The sequence below is a fragment of the Lontra canadensis genome, unplaced genomic scaffold (genome assembly GCF_010015895.1).
Source record: "Lontra canadensis isolate GAN:19392208 unplaced genomic scaffold, GSC_riverotter_1.0 scaffold24, whole genome shotgun sequence".
NCBI lineage: Eukaryota > Metazoa > Chordata > Mammalia > Carnivora > Mustelidae > Lontra > Lontra canadensis.
Window position 1 is genome coordinate 12,972,223 of NW_022631018.1, and position 24,870 is coordinate 12,997,092.

The 24,870-nt window shown below is 45.7% G+C and overlaps 1 protein-coding gene across 1 annotated transcript in view; it reads left to right on the forward strand.

Moving 5' to 3' along the window:
* Positions 1 to 2,696: 2,696 nt before the first annotated feature.
* Positions 2,697 to 24,870, forward strand: part of LOC116870773 (histone-lysine N-methyltransferase SMYD3) — a 149,983-nt gene continuing 127,809 nt past the window's right edge. The window contains exons 1-3 of the mRNA XM_032862873.1: positions 2,697 to 2,763; positions 4,330 to 4,432; positions 12,923 to 13,033. Coding sequence (XP_032718764.1) covers positions 2,732 to 2,763; positions 4,330 to 4,432; positions 12,923 to 13,033 — 246 coding nt within the window. The 5' untranslated portion in view covers positions 2,697 to 2,731. The remainder of the gene's footprint in view (positions 2,764 to 4,329; positions 4,433 to 12,922; positions 13,034 to 24,870) is intronic.

Genomic DNA, 24,870 nt, shown 5'->3' on the forward strand with positions numbered 1-24,870 from the left:
TCCATTGGACTAATAGAAGCATTTGAAACAAAAGATGAGGCAGAGTAGAGAGCGAGAATGGACAAAGAGATCTGGGCAGGAATATCAACAGATGGGATGCCTAAGGACAGGAGAGCTGGAAGATGAGCTTCTCCGTACTCCTTGGCAGAGTATGGAACCACATCCTGTCTCTCCTCTTCCACGCTGACAGGGGACCTGTGACTTACTTCTGGTGTCTTCTCTGACCCTGTCCTAGATAGTGACCCCCTGGGGACCCTGAGGACCACACCCACACAACCATCCATCTCCCAAAAAATCCTATATTAGTGTCTTTCATGCAAGGAGCCACCATCACTGCCCTCGGAGTATTGTACACAGGAGTTGCGTTTGGTGTCAAATAAATGGGTAAATAACGAATCGGGATGATGAATGCTACTAACAGGCTGAGCACATCACGTAGGTCCGAGGGATCGACAAAGTCTCCTGGAGGAAGCAGACGTTTCCCCATGTTAGCTCTTTTTTCTTTCTTTTAAGAAATTCTGTCAGGATAAACCTATTCTGGAAAGACCTTTTATTTGCTCCACAGTGGAGAAAAAAAATGTTTACATTTTGGTTTGATTCAAAGTTAACAGATTTGATTGGTTTGATCCAGTGTTTCATTGGTGGGTTAACGCTGGTAAAGTCGTGATTACACTCGAAAAGTACGTGTTAAAGTTTCTATTCCCCTCCTGCGATTTCATACCCATTTAAAAATGTGTGAAGTTTCTGAAAGAAAACACAGGGTCTTTCGTCCTGCATTTCCACCATCCGTTTTGTACATAAATATGTGCAGGCAGTACGCCGTTGCGACTTAATACAAAACACGTGCCCCTAGAGCAATTTAACTCGTGTGTTTAAAATATATGTGTGTACACCAACTCATTTCCTGATTTGAAACTGCAGTTTTATCAGACTTTTAGAGGAAATGCCAAATCATGATAGGTTGCACTAGATTTCATAGGAGAGCTCTTTAGAGCAGTGGTGGAGTCTCAAAGGACTGAACGCTTTTTCATACTTTACGTTCTTTCCTATAAACCTGATTTAGAGACATTCGTTGTTGCTTTTTTTTGTTTGTTTTTTCTTTCACGGAAACTGTAACAGTAAGTCAGCATCCATTTGTGGTGCCTGGTTCATCTCAACTCTATGGTGGCCTCTTCTGCTTTCTTCTTGATGGGCTTTGTTCTATTTTGTCCTAAGTGTCTATCTCCAGTCCAGCTGCTGCCGTGCATTCCAGGCACTCATACTTGGTCTTGGCTAGGATGTCTAATATGCCGTTTCAGATATAACACGGCTGAAATAAAGCATCTGGACTTGCTCCCGGCTCCCTGCAACCAAACCTTTACCAGTCTTGCTCCTGTTAATGAATGGCAACTTTATGGAGCCCACATTCAGGCCCACGCTCAAACCTGATCCTTGACTCTCTCTGCTTCCCTCGGTAGTCCATTGTAAATCCTACTGGCAGCACCACTCACTTCTCCCCACTTTTGCCACCAACATCCAGACCTCCAAGCTAACCTAGGCTTCTCATTCCCTCTCCTTCTACCCTTGCCTTTCTATAGCCCATTCTCTATGCGACAGCCAGAGTGATCCTTTCCCAAGGGAAATCCTATCATTCACACCTTGGCTCAGAAGTAACCCATTGCCTTTTGTCTCATTTAGAATACAATGTAGACATGGCTCTAAGCACCTATACAGTCTAACTACTGCTCTGATCTCTTATTTCACCCTTCTTCTTCTTCTTCCTTGCCCTGCTTTGCCCACACCAGCTTTCCTGCTGTTACTCTGTACCTAAAAAGATTTTCACCTCAGGGCCTTTGCACTTGCTTTTCTCCTGACATGAACATGCATCACCACTACCACCCCCACTAGAATTTAAGCTTCATGTAGGCAGGAACTTTGTTTATTCCTTCACTGCTCATCCCAGCACCTGCCTGAGGCAGCGATGTGTGGCCGGGACCTAGATTTTCTGATTCTAAGTCCAGTGCTCTTTCTGTGATTCTAGGTGGCCTTCCATAGGTTTTGAGGTCCCTTGAGCACAGTGATTGCATCTACTGTTCCTTTTGGTCCACACCCCATAGGCTACAGGACTGTGCTGTCTAGCTGGTGAGGCCCTTCCATGTCCCTAGTAATTGCCATGGCTGGACTGAACGACTTTCTGTGCTCCTTGTGGTCCATCAGCTCTGATCACAGACTCTCTTGCGGTGTCCTTCCCTCTTTGTAGGAATAAGAGACAGGCTGCTGTTCCTCATAAATAGACAGTGGCATTTGGAAACTGCAGGCAGTGTGAGGGGGGAAAAAAAAACCCAACTTGATAGGAGTCTAGTTCTCAATAAATAGATTTTTTGTATTCTGAAAGTTGAACCTGTCATGGGACTGGGTGACTTGGAAGAAAAAGCTTCGATTGAAATTAACAGGCCCTGTGCTGGTTTAAGCCTGAGGTTTGTGCAGGATGTTGCTACTTCTGCAGCTAACCCGACGTTCTCAAGGAAAAGTGTGTCCCAGACAGCTTCTTTTGCAAGTGAAAGAGCCTCCCTGTTTGGCTTGGATCTTTGCAAAGCAACCACTGAAAGTATTCAAACTCCGACGTTTGCTTTTGAACATTTCTGTTCTCTCGCCTGCCTGCGAAGTTTCTTAGGCGACTCTGGTAATCCCGATTGTCTTCCCCTTGTTTTCACAGGTGATCTGTAATGCGTTCACCATCTGCAACGCGGAGATGCAGGAAGTTGGTGTTGGCCTCTATCCGAGGTATGGCGAATGGTGTTTCATTTACTGGAAGAAACAACCCAGCTCCCCGACCTTGTGGAAGGTGTCAGGATGGCCATTGCCGCAGCTGGTTCAAGAGCGATGCTCGAAACCTAATGATAAATTATAAGAAAATGGAAAGTGTTAAGTTTAAAGGAAAGAATTTTATCACCCTGTAGTATATGCTGTGATATGAGCAAGGAGGCCGACCTCAGACCTAAATTCTTGATCTCAGGAGCCTTGGGGTAAGAAGTTAGGGATCGTGGGTGCTAAGGAAACTTGGTTATGACCTTGGGGCATCTGGGTGGCTCAGTCGGTCGGTCATCTGCCTTCAGCTCAGGTCGTGATCTCAGGGTCTGGGATGGAGCCCCGCGTCGGGGCTCCCCGCTCAGTGGGGAGCCTGCTTCTCCCTCTGCCTGCTGCTCCCCCTGCTCATGCTGTCTCTCTCTCAAATAAATAAACAAATACATAATCTGAAAATAATCGGTTATCCCCCAACCCGCCCCGATCTGGGGCAGAAGCACAGGGGTGTTTCACCAGACTCACGGGGTTGCACCCATTGGGGTCATTTGGTCTTTTGGCTCAGCATACTCTGAGCTCCACTGCCCCTGACTTTCAGGCTTTGGCCTTCTGAAGTGTTCTCTGCTGCGGCTGCTGAGGGGACTCTCTTCCCCTGAGCTGCCAGGCCGTCCCTCCACGAACACCGCAGTCACTCCTCGGTCCATTTTGTTTTTGTGCTGGAAAGGTGCAAATACGAATATAGTCCTTCTTATCTTTAGTTGCGAACCTGAGAATTCAGCTGCTTTTCTTACTTCTCCCAAGTGTTGTAAGTCACGGGTCTGTTGGTCGGGTCCTGAGAAAGACGGGTTGGAGCAGAGGCTTGGAGTTCACACTGCCTCTTTCCAGTTCGGCCCCCTTCCAAGCTGTGCATCCTGGGGCAAGCCGTTGACTTCTCCGTGCTCGTCCTGTCATCTCTCCGTGCCCCCGTGAGATTCACATGGTGCTTGAGTTCAAGAGACCTGTGTAAGGGCTAAGAAAGTGCTTTCTACACAGCGAGCGCTCCCTGATCGTTCTTCTGAGGATTGCCCAGTATGGTGCAGCTTACATTCATTCCCTTTCCAGATGGCAAAAAGTCACTTCCATGGTATTAAAATGACTGGCCCGGGGCCCCAGACGCTCCAGGATCTCGTCCGCAAGATGCAATCGGCTTTCTGCGTCAGAGGGAGCACTCTCGTCGTCCTTCAGGAGGCAGGCACATCCTGCAGAGGGGCCGCACGGGCCAGAGCTGTGTGAGAAAGGCCGGTGGTGTCCTGGCTGCCATCTAAGGAGACAGCCGTCCCCCACGCTCACCCCAGAAAGCGCTCAGAAATGTTTTTGTTAACACACTTCCCCTAAGTAATCTCCATCTTGAGGAGCGTTTTGCTGTATGCGATGTGGGCTAGTGACATTTCTGGGACTTCTCCTAGAGCCCTCAGTCCCTCATGCCCTGTCGGACTTACCTGTCAGGAACATTAGATGTTTGACTCTGTCTGCTGAGTGACACTACCCTCTTTTTTCTCTTTCCCCCAGTATGTCTTTGCTCAATCACAGCTGTGACCCCAACTGTTCCATTGTGTTCAACGGGCCCCACCTCTTGCTGCGAGCAGTCCGGGACATTGAGGCAGGAGAGGAGGTAAGCCATCTGCTTTTCCCAGCGCCTGGCCTCCTTTTGCATCACAGACCCTTTCTTGAAACCAGTTGTGCCTCAGGGACAGCTTGTCCAGATCTTTCCACCAGGAAGAAGAGCCATAATGCATCCACCCAGCGACCGATTTGCCCTGCAGTCCGTGTCCAGGATTACAGATGGATTGCCTTCATAAACCACCATTTTTCTGGATCTCTGCAGGTCCTCTCTTGTGTGTGCAAGAGAGGGGTGTGAGTGTGTGATGGAGTGTCTGTGCTCAGTGCAGGCAACAGTCCACCAGACTCTCACATCCCAGCCCATGCTTATCCTTCCCGGGCAGGAGCCTGGCCTAGCTTGTAAATGGGATCCCAAGGATTTCCTTACCCCCAGGGCTACTGTCCCATTTTGTGGGTGACTCATGTACCTTCATTTGCTAGAAAGCAAACAAGATTTACTCATTCACGGGTCATGGGGCCTTTGCGGAGCTTGCGACCTCTATGTGTGTTTGTTCAGCAAAGATGTGAAGGGAAGAGAGGCCAGGGAGTGTAACCTCCAGCAGTGACTTAGCCTTGACCCTCCAGGGTTGTAACCTGCCACACCAGCCTCTTGGGAAGAAGAGCCTTCTCCGAAGCTCCAGGTCTCACAGGGCAGCTGGGGATGAGCTGCCCCTGGAAGCCCCCAGGGTTTGCACACCCACCACCCTGAATGTGGGCTTCTAGGTATTTACGCTTTTTAGAACGTAGTTTCCTTCCACTTTCCAATTTGCTAAAGTGGGTATTTATTGCAAGGAAAGCAGAGTATCATAAGCTTTTATGGCATTTATGCAACACTCAGCCAATAAAACCTAAACTCGGGGGCACCATATTTTATGTAGACAGGGATTTGGCTTCAAGAAGATTCCCTCCAATCTGATTTGCAACTGAATAAGCTGTCTCCTGTACAGCCACTTACTGGATTTCCCTTTTTTAGGGCCCCTGTGCTCAGTACACTGGGGTATCTGTCAATGAGATGGAGAGTGATGTTTTTTATTCTAGGGCCACATGTGACTTCAAGGCAGGTAGGAAGGGGGGCACTGTCCATTTGCAACAGCATTAGTGCAGAGCTGAGGGCTGACTGTCCGCAGAGACAGTGTTGCTGCTGCCAATGGGACAATGATTTACTAAATTAAAAAAAAAAAAAAAAAACCAATAACTGGAGGCAAACAGAAAAACTATTAGGAACAGTCAGAATTTTCAGGAACAACAAAGAGATTTTCCTATGCCTGGTTTTCTAGGCTTGGCTGCCCATTATTTTCCTTGGTTGGTTTTCATTTAGTTGGAAAAAAGTCTTGTTTCTTGGTGCTGATTTCATTTTTTTCATGTCCTTTTCCTTCCATCTCTGGAACAACAAGCAAATCCTTCCTCTTGCTCAACACAAAATAATTGTGCTCAGCATGAGGCCCGGTACACTCAGATCCGTTCCCGTATGATACTTACCAAAGCATCTTCCCAACAAAGGGAGGGTTCCTTCCCTAAGTCCTTTTGTTGTCCATCTTGTTCGGAAGATAATTTTGTTTAATTGAGGTATAATCGACATATGACATTCTGTATGTTTCCTGAGTATCCCATGATGATTTGATGTTTGTCTATGTTGTGAAATGATCACCACAGTAGTTCCAGTGAACATCCATCACCAAACATAGTTACAGAAATGTTCTCTCTTCCTTCTCAAAAGTTCTTGAGAATTCTTAAGATTTACTCCTTAGTGACTTTCAAATATGATTTGCAGTATTGTTGCCTGTAGTTCCCATGCTGTACGGATGTACTTTATCATGGGAACTTGGTACTCTTTGACCCACTTCACCCATTTGGACCCCCTGTCCCACCTCTGGCATCAACTGATCTGTTCTCTATGTCTAAGAGCTTGATTTTTTTTTTTCCAGAAAATAAAATTTTTACCACCCCATCGTGCATGTTTTGGTGGGTGACATTTTGTCTACACAATTGTCCCCCTTCCCCCATGTTCCTGTGTTAATGTTACACACCTTTCCGGGTCCTTTCAAACATCATCTTTCTATAAACCTCTTCCCGATTTCCCAGGTTGAAGGAAATGTCTTTCGCTTTGAGATCTCCTCTGGCTATTCTGATGACCTCTCTGTTCGGCCATAAGCTCCAGGAGGGCAGGCCGTTGTGTCTTACTTCCGTATCTTCTTTAGTACCCGGTACTTGGCCTTATCCCCAGGAGGCATCCATGGCTCCCTGTTGACTTGACTTCCATTCAAGTGAGCTTCCATAAAGACCAGGATTGCTTATCACCCAGGGAACCGTTGGCATTCCAGATGGATCAGCGGCTCGTTGTGTAGGACGCGTGCGTTGCTGAAGGCTGCTGTCCTGAGTCCCCTGATGCCTGTAGCGCCCCACGCCCACCGCCGACACTCCTCCTGCACATTTCAAACTGGGCCCTTTGGGGCAGACTTGGGGCAGAGGGGGAACCAGGAGAAAAGACATTTTGAGGTTGATTAAAAGGGCAGGTTTTTTTACTGTGCAAATATTTGCTTTAGATCAACTGAGCAAGGAAGTAAATTTGGAAGCTTTTGGCAGTTTCATAGCATCAACTTTGCATCTTGGCTTTACTGCTCGTCAGGGAGCCCCCAGTGCTAGCATGTTCTCCCTGGGATGTGAGTCCCAGAATATAGGCTCCATGAGCAAACACTGCATAGTGCTTCTTATAGAGAAAATCCTTATTCTGTTTCTGTTGAGTGAGTGAATAAGGCTTGCTAAAGGCAAAACAGAGGTGGAATAGAATGTTAGAGCCATTTTTAAAACTACCTCTAATCTTCAGGTGTGTCCCATGGGCCCCAGAAAGAAAGTAACACAAGAGCTAGCCGTTGCCAGTTTGAGATGAGAACATTCAGACCTCAGCCCAGGAGAGCTGGGGATTTACAAAGTTTCCAGAGTAGAAGTCACCATGGAAATTTCCTACCCTTTGTTTCTCCGCACATGAAGCCATTCCATAGACCGCTTTCAGACCCTTCCCTTCAAACCAGCACCGCCTGCTGCACTTTGCTACTTCAGGATTTCCACGGCAATGCTGAATTGTTGGGTTTGTCGGTTTGGTTTGGGTTAGTTGGTTTGGTTTGGTTTTGCTTCGGGATTTTTATCTCCTCATCTAGTACTTCCTACAGACAGGTTTATAGTAAGATTTGAGGGATGGCCCTCATGCTGGATTGCTAACGGCTGCCTCTCCAGGGCTTGGGTAAACCGTGAAATGTGTATTATTCGCTGACGGTGTTCTAAAACATGGATCAGGGAAGAAAGCTGGACAGTCCGGGCCACCCTCCTGGGGATTCTTGGTGAGAAGAGGCTGTAGCTCTTACAGATGCTACCTCTGGAGCCATATCAACTTCGAGAAATGTGATTTGCACAAACTGAGCATATCAGTATCCGTCCTATCAGTTTGAATTTAAATTGTTGTGAGATTAAGACAGTCTGTTTCTTCCCTCAGACCTCTTTACTTATGTGCTAACTCATTTGACTACTTAATTGGGTGTTGTGTCCTGGGGTGGGCATTGGGAATACAAAGATGAGTAAGACCTAGCCTTGCCTTCAGGAGCCTTGCCTTAAGGTATAAACGAGGAAACTGACACAGAACAGAAAGTAATAACAGAATATGAAAAGTACAGTAGGATAAAGTACACGGGGGCTTTATAGACATTCAGATCAGGGCACCCAAGTAGTGAAAGGGCCCCGGGTAGGGAGGGGGTAAGAAAGGCTTCCAGAGAAGTGACTTGGACTCTCAAAGGAACCATAGATTTCCAGTTGGCTGAGACAGGAAGGCGTTCTAGACAAAGACACAGAGACAAGGGACAGAATGGTGATTTCGAGGAGCAGGAAGTGTTCTGATCAATAGGCTGGAGACTTTGAATGTGACCTGCTGAGGAAGGAATATGCAGGGACTGCACGTGATTGTAGGACCCTGGGGGGGCTTTATCAAGGAACTCCTGCCATGTCTGGTCTATGGGAGGCGCCCAGTAGATGTTCATGAAGGGGGTGGGGACAGGCAGTGGGGTAACACTGAAGCAGCAGTCTGTGTTCAGATTTTCCGTGTGTAAGCAAGTTTGGGTCAGTGAGGGTCAGGCTGATGCAGTAATCCAAGCAAGAGGTGACAGTGGCACCCCAAAGTCAGGAGGAATTCAGGTGGCAGCTCATGATGGGGGATCTGAAGAAGCAGCTAAAATTAGCCTGATTTGCTAATGACGGAGCACAAAGGTGTGACAAGAAGAAGAGAAAGACTAGCAGGCAGGTGTGATTTGAAAGATAAGTGAGATCTGCTGTCTTGTTTTCCGTTCAGAGCCAGTACCCGCAGAAAAATCTGTAATTGTCACTGTGTGATTCCAGAAATGAAAACGAAGTCTAATTTTAATTTGATCTTCTTATCCACTCTTTTGTATGTAATGAAAAGATGGACTTCATGGAAAAGGGGTTCCTTTGCCTTGAAATTTTCAAGTAAGCAATATATCCATATCTAGCAGATATCTTTCATCATCTCACTCTAATGTTGCAAGTGATTTACTGCATTTCCCGTAAAAGCTGCTCTAAAATGGCAAAGCAATGGTCAGTGGCATTAATATTTTAATGCGATTTTGTTCTGTGCCATTAAAGCATCCACTGATCAATGGCAAGTTTCACATTTACGTTCCTGCTAAATGAGCCCTACGCGTAGTGAGCAGATTCTTAAGTAAAAGTGGTGAAGCAGCAAGAAAGGTTTTTTATCTTTGGCTGATAAAATGATTTCATTGTCATTGCCCGTTAGTAACCTATGGTACTTCCCCCCCCCCCCGAAAATATGCATAAAATGTTTTGCCATTTGAGACCCTTAGTTTTGATACAGAGTCTTTTGTGAACTCAGAGGAACATGGAGGAGGCAAAAAGGGGGAAATGGGGCAGTCTTCACGGGAAGTGGCATGTTTGAGTCAAGCTTGCGGGCTGAGAGCACTCAGAAGAAGCCAACGGTGCAGGGCAAGTGCGGGCGGGCAGGGGCAGGGGTGCTCAGGACCCACACTGTTTCTGAGGCTTTGCAGGGTATATAACCGTGAAGACTAGAAAGTGACCGGAGAGATATCCAGGCTAGAAAGGCAGACAGAAGATCAGTGGGGAAGCCTTTGTGTGCCTTACCCCCCAGGCAGCGAGAAGTCATCAAAAATCTTCACGTAGGGTCACTTGGGTGGCTCAGTGAGTTAAGCCACTGCCTTCGGCTCAGGTCATGATTTCAGGGTCCTGGGATCAAGCTCAGAAGAGAGCTTGCTTCCCCCTCTGTCTCTGCCTGGCTCTCTGCCTACTTGCGATCTCTCTCTGTCAAATAAATAAATAAAATCTTAAAAAAAAATTCTTCACATAGGGAAATGACGTGATCAGATGTGAGTTTTAGGAAGATCTCTCAGAGGAGTTTCAAAGATGAGAGTAGACCACAGGCGGTGGGGAGGCACGTTAGGAAGCCATAGCCCAGTGCAGGTAGTGGTCACGGGCAGTAACGGGGTAGGGATGGACTCTGTCAGGGTCTGTGTAGTGGCGTTAAATGAGGTAACTAGTGTCTTATTGCCTGTTCACTGGCTGGCATGATCACTCATGAATTTTGGCACATGTAATTCAGTCTTGGGTTAGCCAGACTTCTTTCTCTGGCCCTGGATTTGTTGGCTTCACACAGGGCACGTCGTACTCACCCAATAACTACTGCCAGTTGATCTGATCTGATGGCGGGGGCTGATGACTGCTGTCGGGCTGGATTAAGGAGAGTCCCAGAGCCAACCCAAGAGGGAGCACGGAGTTCAGTTCATTTTACCATCAACTCATTTAAGGAATCCAGGGCGCTCAGAGCCTGTTGAGACAAGGTGAATGCCTATGCTGCCCCAGACAGAAACACAGGGCGGTTTCGGAATTGTTTATTTGGAATTTGGTACATAGTGTTGTCTATAAACAAGAGGAACTTGCCTGATGTGAAGGCCCCCAGGCAGCTCTGGCTTCAGATCACAAAGCAAAAAAAGGGACTCAATTCCGAAGGAGTCCAGTTGTCATAGAACTCTGTGTCACACCGGCTTATGCGTTTTAGGGTCAGTGCCAGTGCAGCCCCTCAAGAAGTGAGTCTCCGTTTAGCCCCCAGAAGGCTGAGAAGCAGCTGTGTTGCAGAAAGACTATCTGGCTCCATGTGGATGTGCAAATCCACCCACATCATCACTGTCCCATGCTGCCTCGCTCCGTGAGTGCCTGGCACGTACTAGGTGTTCAGAAACACCGTCTATACTTCCGGAGGCTAGATACTCTTGTTTCTGTGTTTCAGAGTGGCGTGTTACAGTTGCCTAATGTGGGAAGGGTCTAGAGAGAGCCAGCCAGCCAGACCCAGCTCTGGCTCCTGTCACCCTGGGGATGGCCATGGTGGGTGAGACCCCTCTGGCTGGCTGACCAGCCCTCCTTTCCACTGTGGCCCTCCCGAAGCTATGTTTTCTGTCAAAGACCATGGCCTTCTGTGCTCTACCATGCTTTCCAGGGTGTAAGATGTGCTTTGTAGACACAAAATGCTTTCTTTTAAGTCTTTTAAGTCTTAAAACTTTACGTCTAAGAAAAAGCACCTGGGAATTTTCGCTGTACGGAGCTTTGGTCACCTTCTGCCATGGATGGTCCTGCTGCTGTCCTCTCCTGCGGCACCTCCACTTCCACCCACCGCACACACCCCCAAGATTACTTTCTACACGTAAAAATGAATACAGAAGTATTGTACATAGTATGTGACAAGTGGACACCTGTTACCGAGAAGAGAAAAGGAGAAAAGTGTGAGGGGACAAGGGGGCCTGAAGGGGGGAGCGTCGGGTGGTCAGACTCCAGTGAGGAAGCAAGATTGACTGAAACCCAGCACAGGTTAGGGGGCCCCGTTGTGGGTTCTGGGGGCAGCACAGGGGACGCAGCCAGTGTGTTGGATGGGCGTGGGGGTGTGGATGCATGGGGACAGAAGAACTGAGGGCTGGTGGGGAGTTGGTGCTTATTAGAGAGGGAACTGGGCTGGTGGTGATTGTTGTTGTTATTATCGTTATAATTATTCTTAGCCCTTATCCATTGCAGACTAATATTTTTGTAAAATTTCATGAAATTAAATTATTAGAAAAATGAAAATTTAAAAACATAGGAGCCAAAAGCCCAGTGTTTTATTATTAGAGTCATATAAAGTATCTTACCAGCCTCCTGTAGAAGCTCCTAAACATTCCTTTGCGTTTGTTTTCTGATGTTACTGCGGGCTGGTGACACAGCCCCTGGAACCACATGCCAAGTTGCGCTGTGGGACCCCTTGTCAAGACATGGCCCGTAAGCAAAAGCAGGGTCCGTTGGAGCATTTTGAACACAGGGAAGAGCTGATCTGTCTTAACAATCTGTCTTAGGTTTAAAGAGAATCATGGAGAATCACCGCCTAGAGGGTGTTGTGCAGGGGGACGGGGGGAGGCAGGGAGACAGGCTGTGAAACTTGCTTGTTTTACGGGCAAGAGAGGAAGGCAACTCAGACCAGATGGTCACATTGGGAGAGGTAGAAAATGGTTGATTCTGGATATATTTTTAATGTGAGCGCACAGAATTTCCTGGTGGATTGGGCAAGAATTGGAAAGGGAGGGAGAAGTCAAGGATGACTTTGAACTTTCTGCTTGAAGGACACGAAAGCTGCATTGCTCTCAGCTGGGACTGGGACAGGTCCAGCAGGGATGGAACAGGCCAGGGGGATCAGGGGGGCCATTTTGTATATGTTGAATTAGCCCTTCAGTGCATAGATCTGGTCGAGTGTGGAATGTGTGAACATCACAATGTTACCCAAAGACCTATGTCTCCAAGTGAAGCTTGACAGCGACAGGGAAACCTGACCTTTCACCATTCAAGACAACATAATCACTGTTGAAAGAGCCCAAGGAGGTCAGCTTAGGGGTTTCCATCTAGGATCCCGTTCTGACATTAGTTCTCCTTCTTTGTTTTTTTTTTTTTTAATCTATGTAGTCACAAGTAAAACGGTCTCCTAACTTAAAAGCCACCAAATTTGGTTGACTTCAGAGTCCATGAGGCTGCAGGACTGATTAGGATTTAGGAACACCTGGGTGTGTCACCCGTCTCCCCTTTGGGGGCCGGAATTGATCTGGTTTCTCTGATCGCAAATGGTTATAGCGTTTACTACCCGACACACACCAGCTCTCGATAGTCTCTTATTTGGTGGCTCAGAGACGAGGTGTCAAAGTGTATAGCGGTCAGGAGTCGGGGTCTTTAAAATAAGTGTATAATATACAGGTGCTCATCACACAACAACACCCGAAGGGAATGCATTAAAATTTTACGTGTGATTATTTGCATAGATTGTAAGTAGTCTCTTTCCTTTTTGTGCTTTTTGGTGTGTTCAAAACGCGTTCTGCTTAAATAATCAGCAGCGATAGTAAGCACGTGTTAGAGATGCTGAGCACCGCAGCCACGTGACCCTGTCCTCTGTGCCCCCTCCCCCCAGCTCACCATCTGCTACCTGGACATGCTGATGACCAGTGAGGAGCGCCGCAAGCAGCTGAGGGACCAATACTGTTTCGAATGTGACTGTTTCCGATGCCAAACCCAAGACAAGGTACGTGGCAGGGTGTGGGGGGGCCAGCCTGGAGCATCTCGCAGGCACGATCCCAGTGACCTCTCAGAGAATTCTGCTTTTCTTTCATTAATCCTCAAGGAAATGACTCTCAGGGCAGAGTGGGAAACGGAGGTGGATAAAAAGAATGTGTGGTGGGACATGTGTTTTATCTCCTTGAACTTCTAACACCCACGAAGCAGGGAGAGGTTTAATCTCAGGTGGGATCTATGGAACTTGATTCTGGAGGGAATGTAGGCGGTAAACATATAATAAAAAGGACCCTGAAGGCCGGCGCGCTGTTAGAGCGTACAGCGGGGCGCTGGGGTACGTTATGGCTGTGAAGCTGCTACTCAATTCGTGAGTTGTTCTAGTTTGTTATTTCCTTAAAATTTGGTCTGTAAGCCTTTTTGCTATAATGCTCATAGCAGAGAGAGATCACTTATCTCTAGCAACTTTTACTCTCTGAGAAAGGAAGAAAAGCCAAAATAAAAGCCATAAAGACAATGAATGAATTTAGGTTTAAAAAAAAAAAAGAACTTTTCTTTTATTCATGTACTTTCCTCACATCAAACCTATATGACTTTTAGTTTGCACACAACTGAGTTATCTGAATAAATCTTACTTTTATAGAGTGTTTTACGTTTGTGGGAATTCTTTTATAATCACTGTCATTTAACTCAGTAATTGTGAATTAGGAAATGCAACTCAGAGAGGTTCAGAGGTGTGCCTGTGGGAGCGGTTAAAGAAAACATGGCAAAACCAAGTCTCAAATTTAGATCTTGGGACCGAATCTAGTCCTGCTCCCTCTCAACCGCACAGTCCCCTGTAGTCTCTGGTGCCAACATCAATGGAGAGAGGCTGTGGTTCTCACTGCAGGAGCTCAGGGACCTTGTGCTCAAAACAGTTAGTTTTCAGTGAAAAAGAAATAAGTGCACGAAACGGGAAAAGTTGGATCCACCGCTAATTCCTGCCCAAGAATTAGCCCTTTGCATTAGCCCTTTGCAATAGCCACTCATGCCGGGATTGTAGGGGATCCCCTGGGATTTCTCCCCAGACCGTCCTTGAGCATCTTTTCATGTGCCTGTTGGCCATCGGTATCTCTTCACACCTGTCAGCACGGCTAGACTCAGAAAGATGAATAACAGGTGTTGGTGAGATTGTGGAGAAAAGGGAAGGCTTGTGTGGGACGTGTTGGTGGGAATGCAAACTGGTGCAGCCGCCATGGGAGACATTATGGATGTCCCTCAAAAAATTAAAACTAGAACAACCGTATAATCCAGAAGTTCTGCTTCTGGGTATTTAACTAAAGGAAATGAAAACACTAATTTGAACAGATAGTCGCATCCTCACATTCATTGCAGCATTGTCTGCAATAACCAAGACATGGAAACAATTTTCAGTGTCCATCCATAGATGAATGTTCAAGAAAACATGGTGTATATACACTGGAAGATTGGTCGGCCCTTGAAGACAACGGCATCTGGTCATTTGCGAGAACATGGATGGACCTTGGGGGCATTATGGTAACTGAAATAAGTCGGGCAGAGAAAGACAAACACAGTGTCTAACACCCGCAATTAAATTGGATGCTCTTAAGGCCCCTTCCAGCTCTGTTACCCACGTTTCTCTGAAATGTTTCCTAGGAGAAGCGAGTGGGGTATACCCTGAGATGAGAATACGGATGTGATTTCAATCAGCTCATCAGTTCTGTTTTCAAGTTTCTATTTACCTGAGAATTTCGTTCTGTTTAGTGATGTAAACATCCCTCCTGATATCTCTGTATCACTGATTTGCTTCGACAAAGTAAGACCCGGGTGAAGCCAGCTTAGTGCATCCCTCAAAGATGATGAATTCAAAACTACTGAAGTCAAAATTAAATTTACTTCGGTTCCAAGGTTTAAAGTGTTCAACATTATTTTTCTGCTTTTTTTGGACCCTGAGAAATTCATCTCAGCAGGGTTCTGGGTCGGGCGGTATTTATCAGGGTGCCGTCTGCATGTTGCTGGGCCCATGTGCTATCTGGCTTCAGGAAGGCAGGAGGCCTTTCAGAGCGGCTGTAATTGGCACGTGTGGAGTTACGTGTCATTTCTAGTCATCGGCAGCTTAATTGCTGGAAGGAATAGAACTTACCTTCTAAGGGAGGTTTCAGAACCATTTGACTTCTCCTGTGGTTTGCACAGGTCAGAATCCTGTCACAGAAGCAGAGTAACAGACCCACGGGAACTGATGGTTTCTGTAAGTTTGTGGCTGGTACGCAGCGTGCTTCCTTGGATGTCATCTGCTTTGTGGCAAGAAAAAGCTGTGTTTACTGCCCATGTCACTTTTTCTTTCCTAAAGCCTGTTACATCTGATCCTTCTGAAACACGGTGTCTGTCCATTTACCAGCAACGCCACTGCCTCACCTCACTGCTGGATTATTGAAATAGCCCCTGGCCCTCCATGTCCCCTCGATCATCCGTCCTGCTCCCTGTCCTACAGCAAGTTTTCTGAACCATGGCAGCTTCCATGTCACTGCTTTACTCGGAATTTTGGAAAATATTTGTTATTGGCTTTAGTCTTCAGGATAAAACTTCAGACACAGCTTGGCATTCAAGGCCATGACCCCAAAGTCCGACCTACTGTTTTTCCCTTCCTTTCTCTTCCTTCCCCAATGCGTTCTGTCTCATCACACCCTGAGAAGCCTCTGATCGGCTTCCAGGCCCACATGCATACACATCTCTCTGCATATCAGCGTAAATATGTAAATGTAGGCAGATGAGTGTGTATGCTATAATGGCTGTAAATCTTACGTTAATTTGTGAAATAAGAGTGACGGGAAGTAAGACAAAAGCAAGTCAGTGCCCCAAAGGCATTCTGTCTGATCCTATAAAGTGACCAGAAACCAATCACAAATTACTCTAAATCTTCCAGCAGCCAAAGCTAAAGGACTGATTTCAGAATTTACAAGAGCCATGAGGCTGGACACACAAGGTTCCTCGGCCGGAGCCCAGTTTTTCCCAGTACTGAGGCCAGAGCCACTCCAGAGGGTCCCACATGATTCCGTGGTGATGTCCTTAACAGACTTCCACAATTATTTAAATAGCTGATTTTTTATTATATTCATTTTTTATTTTTATTATATTATATATATATTTATTATATTATATTCATTTTTTATTTTTATTATATTCATAATTTCAAATTATAACTTAATGAAAGAAGTAACACGAAGGGTTAAAATTGATATATGCTTGGTTCCTACCTCCCAGATGGTTTGCTCCCTTCTAAGAATAAAATTTACACTATACAGAGGGAAGCGAGGACTGCATATCCTTCAGATGATCCTTCGTTAATGGTATTTCATGCAGTCTTTTCAGTTCCTTATTTTAATTTTTATTTAAGTGATACATGCATACAATTTGAAAAATCAAAGTGCTAGAAGCCAGTTCAAAACACTAGTATGGGGTGCCTGGGTGGCTCAGTGGGTTAAGCCGCTGCCTTCGGCTCAGGTCATGATCTCAGGGTCCTGGGATCGAGTCCCGCATCGGGCTCTCTGCTCAGCAGGGAGCCTGCTTCCCTCTCTCTCTCTCTGCCTGCCTCTCTGTCTACTTGTGATCTCTGTCTGTCAAATCAATAAATAAAATCTTAAACAAAACAAAACAAAAAAGAACACTAGTATGCTCTCCCTCTCCTGCTCCCAAGATGACCCCTTTTGGCTTCTGGCATTTATTTCATGTTTCTAGAGCTAAAGCTCCCTTAAATCACATGCTAGGGATGTCATTTGCTACTGGGTTGGTTTGAGGACTATTTTTTATTCTTAGGATCTCAAGTTTGGTTTTTCCCCGTATCTCCCAGTTTATGTTTTATTTCTCCCTATCCCTGCTTCATAGCTTCGTTTTCTCTCCTCCTGAATCCTCCTCTGTTAGTTACCTTTTTGAGCATCTCCATCATAGTCCCAAGAGTCTTGGCCAGTCAGAGCCACAGCTTATCCACTGGAGTGAACTCATGTTCTGATCTTTGATTTTTTTTTTTTTTAGGAGACTTTTTAAAAATTAACATATAATGTATTATTTCATTGATCTTTGATTTTTGTTGGTTATCTTTCTTAGCATCACATTTCACGAAATGGTTTGGAATTTGATAACGCAAGCTCGTTTCATGTGGGAAGTATTTTGGTTTTGCTCCTTTCTCTGCTTCTGTGTGCATCCCCTCTCTCTGCTGGCCATGCAGCTGGCCTCTCCCAGACCCCTCAGAGTCATGGCATTTGGAACCAATGGGCCGCAGTGGTGTCGGGGCTCTGCGGACACGGTTACTTAGGTGATGGACATCTTGGTGCTCGCTACCTAGAAGTGTGTCTTCTGACCTTTCCAGGCTCAGAGCTTCCTATATATACTTAGCCTAAGGGAAAAGGTCATCAGCCCTGTGTCTTCAGCCTCTTTCTATTAACAGATATCTCATCCCCTGGCTTAAAGCCTCTCGCCTTTCTCACCGGAAGCCTTTCTAGTCCATTCTAACCACGGGAATGGAAGGCGCTCCTGCTGCTGCTGCTTCCAGAGCCGAGGCCCCAGCATCAGCTTGGGTCTTGCTTTGCTTTTCTGTTTGATTCTTGGTCCAGGGAGACTTTTTTCTTGTTTTTGAATTAGTAAAGCTATTTCTGGCTTCTCTTTTTCTCTTTTACTCACCGTTGCTGTGGGGTTTGGGGTAGAGGGGAGCACTTCAAAGTCTTACAGCATCTTGATGGGATGTCTGCGATTTGCTTTTCAAGCCTGTAAGTGTGAATTCAAAGCTTCGGAGGCGGAGAAGAGGTGAGGATAAACCATCTCACTCTCCTGGGGGCTTCCAAGTACGTGTGCACCTTTTACCCAGGACCAGCCTGTCTGAGATCCCCGAGAAGGGTCCAGAACCTTTACCACAGGGCCTTCTGTGGAGAGAGACTTGAGCAGAGTCATTCTGGAAATGTATCCCTTCTGGAAACAGTTGAATAAATGGCTCTGTTGGGGGTGGGGGCAGGAAGCTGGGGCGAAGCCCTAGTAAGCTTCTCATTCCTGATGCTACAGTGCTAAATCCATTTCCTCTTAATCTCTTCCGTAGGAATGAAGCTGTTAGTTATTGTCCTTGGTAATTATTTCAGCCCGTGTTTGCAGATCCTCGTGTGTAGCATAGAATTTCCCCTCTCTGGTCCCTTCTGAGGCTCCCTGACATTGTGCATTATGGAGGCCGGAAGTGGCCCAGCACCCTACACGGGGAGCGCCTTCCAGGGGCGCTGTGCTCAGGTCTGGCAGACGCTGAGCCTCGACGGGGCTATTCCGTTAGACTCTGGTAAGTGGGCAGCAGACTCAGGAGTGAGCCACGGAAGAAACGGAGATTCTCTGAAGCAGTAATCGAGGCAGTGTTAGAATTAAAGCTGTAGTCAAAGGAAAGGAGAGTTCTCTGCCCAAGAAGAAGTTGATGGTAATTTGAGTCTATTTAAAATACAAGCAATTACTTAAAGGTCATTTAGTAAACCGAGATTTTTTTCTGCTGCCTTCTTCCATTTTGCTAAGTTAATTGTAAGCAGAAATGCCTTGTGGCGGGTGGATGAGCTCAAACAGCTCTGAGTTGTTTCATATTATAGGTTTTAACAGCCTAAGTGGAGCGTGGGCCCCGTGTCTGATGTTTTCATCGTAACGGGATTACCTTATCTTCAGGAAGATTTGGCAGGGGATCGAAGAATGGTGTGTGTGTGTGTGTGTGTGTGTGAGAGAGAGAGAGACAGACAGACAAAGACAGATTTCATGGTGTCCAAGCCCACGGGAGTATGTGTTCTCTCTGCCTTGCTTCTCCCGACAACAGAAGAAAGGCTGTCCCTGGGGTGAGCTCAGAGCTGGCTTGCACTGAACGCTCAAGGGAGGAAAGGAGTTGGTTGACTTCCTGACCGCACGATCCCATCTGCGGTGTTACCGCGGAATGGGAGAGGCTCCTGGGCTAGGTAAGATGGTCCTGGTCTGTGGCCTACAAAGTTGGCCCGGGAAATAAACAATGTAGCTATTGTGTCTCCTTGGAACATGCTGCCGGCTCGTCACAGCCCCGCCTTCTCCCCAGACAGCAGACAGCTGTGCTCCCAGGCTGTTTCGGGGTGCTCTGGTGCGTTCAGAATTCCACCCCAGGGCAAGAAGAGGGTGGCTCCGCAGTTTGTGGTGACAGGAATTCTTTCTTGCAGCCATTCCAGTTCTTGCACAAAAACGCTTTTCTTTCAGCTCGTGGTCTGCAAGAGGCTCCAGCTCAGGGAGCTGAGGGGGCGCTGGTGACAGCTGCTGGGACACAGACGTCTGAGTTCCCGTGTCCCAGGCACCATACCTAGCCCACCACGGGGCACGCAGCGTCCAGGAAGTGCTGGAGAAGGCGTGACCTTTCTCAGGGAATGTTCTGTGTTAGGATGCCTGCTAGAGCTCTGGGGGCACGTCCCTCATGCTCGGTACTGGGCTGAGTGATTTGTACACCTCGTCTCATCCAGTCGCCGTGACGTGAGGAGGGCAGCGCCCTTCTTCCTATTGCACAGATGAGGTAACTGGGGCTTTTAGCTGCAGAGGCCATCATCTTTACCTCTCCACTCTGCTGTCTCTCTCGTTTTATGAATAGCAAGTATACTCTTCCTGTTTTTTAAAGATTGAAGTATCCCAGTGCCTGGGTGGCTCAGTCAGTTGGGCATCTGCCTTCTGCTCAGGTCATCATCTCAGGTCCACATTGGGCTCGCGCTCTCTCTCACTATCTCTCTTCCTCTCAAATGAATAAATAAAATCTTTAAAAAAATAAAATACAATTCAGGTTTCACTTTCATTCAGTAAAATTCACTCTTTTCAAAATGCATGCCGTCCGCAACCACCGCCACTACTCAAAGGAAAGTCCCGTTCCCCCCACCAGATTCCTTCCTACCACCTTGTGGTCCCCTCTTCCCCCGCTTCCAGCGCCTGCTGACTTCTGACGCGCTTTCTGTCACTGCAGCTTCACTTTGTTCAGAAGATCCTGTGAGTGGATCCAGTCAGTCGTTCGATTCTGGGTTCCTTCACGTAGCATTACGCATTCAGTATGCACCGCGTTATTTTGCACACACATACAACTCTCTAATCTCAGTACTGGGCTCCTTCTTCTTGCCACATGGTGTTCTACTACGTGGCTGTTCCACAGTTTACCCATTCACCAGCTGAAGGACATTTGGTTTTCTCAGTGGTTGTCAGTACAGCCACTGTAAACACTCACATACAGGTTGTTGTGAGAATATAAATATTCATTTCATCTGTGTAAATACCTAGGCGTAGGCTGATTGGACTGCATAGTGAATGTATGTTTAAGTTTATAAGAAACTGCCAGACTGTTCTCCAGTGTAGCTGTACTGTTTTGAACTCGCACAGGCAATGAGTGAGAATTTCAGTTACTCCACATGCTTGCCACTTGATTTTGTCAGTTTTTCTTTTGTTTGTAATCATTATTGTAATCCAGTAGATGCATAGTGATGTCAAGGAAAAAATGCTGTTGGTATTTGGATAGGGACTGCATTAAATCTGTAGATTGCTTTGGTTAGTATAGACATTTTGACCGTATTCTTGCTCTGCCAACCTATGAGCATGGAAGGGCTTTTTCATTTGCGTGTGTCATCTTCAATTTCTTTCATCAGCGTCTTGTAGTTTTCAGAATAGAGGTGTTTTAACTCTTTGGTTAAGTTTATTCCTAAGTGTTTTACTATTTTTGGTGCGATTGTAAATGGGATTCTTTCCTTATTTCTCTTTCTGCGACTTCATTATTAGTGTATAGAAATGCAACAGATTTCTGTATATCTCACAACACTGAGATTATGACCTGAGCCAAAATCAAAAGTCAGACGCTTAACCCACTGAGTCAATCCAACCTTACTGGATTCTTTTACCAGTTCTAGTAGTTTTTGGTGCAGTCTTTAGGGTCTTCTACATATAGTATCATGTCGTCTGCAAATAGTGAACGTTTTACCCCTTCTTTATCAATATTTATGCCTTTTATTTCTTTTTCTTATCTGATTGTTGTGGCTAGGACCGCCTGCATACAAATGGCAAAAGTGGACATCCTTGTCTTGTTCCTCAGTTTTTCACCATTGAGTATGATGTTAGCTGTGCAATTTTCATGTATGGTTTTTATTATGGTGAAGTACGTTTCCTCTAAACCTACTTTGTTGAGGGTTTTGATCATGAATGGATGTTTTACTTTGTCAGATGCTTTTGTTGCATCTATCGAGATGATCATATGGTTCTTACTCTTTTTCTTGTGGATGTGATGTATCCACACTGATTGATTTGCGAATAGTGGGACACTCTTGCATCCCAGGAGTGAATCCCACTTGATCATGGTGAATGATTTTTTTAATGTATTGTTAGATGCAACTTGCGAGTATGCTGTTGAGAATTTTTGCATCTATGTTCATGAGAGATATTGGCCTATAGTTCTTTTTTTGTTATGTCTTTTATCTGGTTTTAGTATCAGGGTAATGCTGGCCTCATATAATGAATTTGGAAGCTTTTCTTCCTCATCTAATTTTTGGAGTACTTTGAGCAGAATAGGTATTAACTCATCTTTAAGTATTTGGTAGAATTCACATGTGAGGTTGTGGTCCTAGACCTTTGTTTGCTGGAAGTGTTTTAATTACTGATTCAATTGCATTGTTGGTAATTGGTCTATTCAAATTTTCTGCTTTTCCTGATTCAGTTTTGGCAGGTTATATGTTTCTAGGAGTTTATCCATTTCTTCTAGGTTGTCCAATTTGTTGGCACATAATTTTTCATAATATTCTCTTATAGTGCTTTGTATTTCTGTGGAGTCATTTTTATTTCTTTTCTCTCATTTCTGATTTTGTTTGTTTGAGTCCTCTCTCTGATGAGCCTGGCTACAGGTTTATCAATTTTGTTTATCTTTTCAAAAAACAGCTCCTGCTTTTATTGATCTGTTTTATTCCCTGTTTTAGTTTCTATTTCATTCATTTCTGCTCTAATCTTTATGATTTCCTTACTTCTACTGGTTTGGTTTGGTTAGTTCTTTTGGTAGCTTCTTTAGGTATAAGGTCAGGTTGAGTGTTTGAGCTTTTTCTTGCTTCGTGAGGTGGGCCCGGATTGCTATAAGCTTCCATCCCACAACAGCTTTTGCTGCATCCCTGAGTTTGCACCATTGGGCTTCATTTTCAGTTGTCTCCATGTATTTTTTTAATTCTCTCTTTGATTTCTTGGTTGACCCCTTTATTGTTTAGTAGCATGTTATTTAACCTCCGTGTATTTGTTCTCTTTCCAGATTCTCCTTGTGGTTGATTTCTAACTTCATGGTGTTGTGGTTGGGGAGGATGCATGGAATGAATTCAGTCTTTCTGAATTTGTTGAGACTTGTTTTTGTGGCCTAACATGTGATCTGTTTGGGAGAATGTTCCATGTATACTTGAAAAGAATGTGTATTCTGCTGTTTTAGGATAGAATGTTCTGAATATATCTGTTAAATCCATGTGGTCTGATGTGTCATTCAGATCCATTATTTCCTTGATTTTCTATTTGGATGATTTATCTGTTGATGGAAGTGAGATGTTACAGTCCCCCCGCCCCTTACTGTATTAGTCTCCACTATTTCCTTCATGTTTGTTATGAACTGCTCTATGTATTGGATGCTCCCATGTTGGGTGCATAAATATTTACAATTGTTGTTTCTTCTTCTTGGATTATTCCCTTTATGTTTATATAGTGTCCTTCTTTGTCTCTTGTTACAGTCTTTGTTTTAAAGTCTGGGGCACCTGGGTGGCTCAGTGGGTTAAGCCTCTGCTTGCGGCTCGGGTCACGGTCCTGGGGTCCTGGGATGGAGCCCTGCATCGGGCTCCCTGCTCAGTGGGGAGCCTGCTTCTCCCTCTCTCTCTCTTCCTGCCTCTCTGCCTGCTTGTGATCTCTGTCTGTCAAATAAATAAATAAAATCTTTAAAGTCTGTTTTGTCTGACAGAAGTATTGCTATCTGGGCCTTCTTTTCACTTCCAATTGCATGCTAAATGCATTACTTCACTTTGAATCTGCATGTGTCTTGAGGTCTGAAGTAAGTCTCTTGTAGGCAGCATATGGACGGGTCTTATTTTTTTTAATCCATTCTGTCACCCCCTTCTCTTTTGATTGGAGCATTGAGTCCATTTATATTCATAGGAATTATTGATAGGAAAGTACTTCTTGTCATTTTGTTACTTGTTTTATAGTTGTTTTGCAGCTTTGCTCTGCAGAACCTGGTGTTTCAGGGGTGTCTCCTGTGTGTTGCTTGTGCAGCTGAGGGGACCTCCGGCAGCTTGGGGCAACCCCTGCTGAGCCCTCCTGGTTTGGGGGGGTTGGATCTGCAGAAGCACTCAGGGGCAGGGTGTGCTGTTGGCAAGCTCGGTGGGGAGTGTTAGTGCTGCAGCTGGTTTTTGCAGGTGTCTGTGTGTCTAAGCTTGGGGGCAGGGGAGGAAAATGGCACCAGCTCCTCTGTTCTGGGGGAAGTCTCCCGAAGGTCCCTACCCCCTGCAGAACAAGCTCCGAGATAAGTAAATAAACCTCCAGTCTCCCTCCTGTATACCCCAGGCATTTGCCGAACTGCTGCTTCTGGGCCGTATCCCCGCTGGGCCATCTGTTCTACTTCTCAAAGGACAGGGACTCAGTTCTCTGTGCCCTCGCAGCTCTCCCAGAGACACGCCCACTGATGTTTAAATTCCAGGTGTTAAGACCCCCTGGTGGGGAGAACTTTGGATGTTAGGGCCCTCTGGTTTTCAAACCCAGGTGTTAGGGGGATTCATTTTCCCCATGCCGGTCCCCCGGGCCTGGGGCGGCTTGTGCGGGAGCCAGGCATCTCTTCCCTCTGTGACCATGGGTCCCTCCCTCTCGCCAACAGTCTCCTGGGTCTGTTTTGCTCCCAACCATGTCTCTGCCCTTCTTACCCTTCTTCTGGCCTCTTCTCTACATTTATTGGTGGAGAGTCTGTCCTGCCCGTCTTTGGGTTGTTTTCTCATTTACACTGATGTGGGTGTTATCTACTTGTATCTGTGGACCCATGAGTTTAGGATCCCCCCACTCTGTCACCTTTCTGAAGTCTAGAGTTCCTTACTCTCTCTCTCTCTCTCTTTTTTTTTTTTTTTAAGATTTATTTATTTTAGAGAGAGAATGTGAGTGAGGAAAGTGAGCAGTGGGACAGACAGAGAGAGAATCTTAAGCAGATTCCCTGTTGGGCGTGGAGCTGACATGGGCCTCCATCTCACAACACTGAGATTATGACCTGAGCCAAAATCAAAAGTCAGACACTTAACCCACTGAGTCATGCAGGTGACCCAGAGCTCTGTATTCTTTACACAAGTTTTGTGTTTTTTTTTGTTTCTATTAGATGTATCTAAAAAATTAGATTATTTTTTCTGTCTGAGGCTTATTTTTTTCATTTTCTTAACAGTCTTTTGAAAAGCATAAGTTTTAAATTTTGACATAGTCTAATTTTTCGTATTTTTTTTATGGCTCAGTCTTTTTTTTTAAATTTTTATTTATTTATTTATTTTTATATCTTTCCAGCGTAACAGTATTTATTGTTTGTGCACCACACCCAGTGCTCCATGTAATACGTGCCCTCCTTAATACTCACCACCTAGCTCCCCCAACCTCCCACCCCCCGCCCCTTCAAAACCTTCAGATTGTTTTTCAGAGTCCATAGTCTCTCATGGTTCACCTCCCCTTCCAATTTCCCTCAACTCCCTTCTCCTCTCCATCTCCCCTTGTCCTCTATGCTATTTGTTATGCTTCACAAATAAGTGAAACCATATGATACTTGACTCTCTCTGCTTGACTTATTTCACTCAGCATAATCTCTTCCAGGCCCGTCCATGT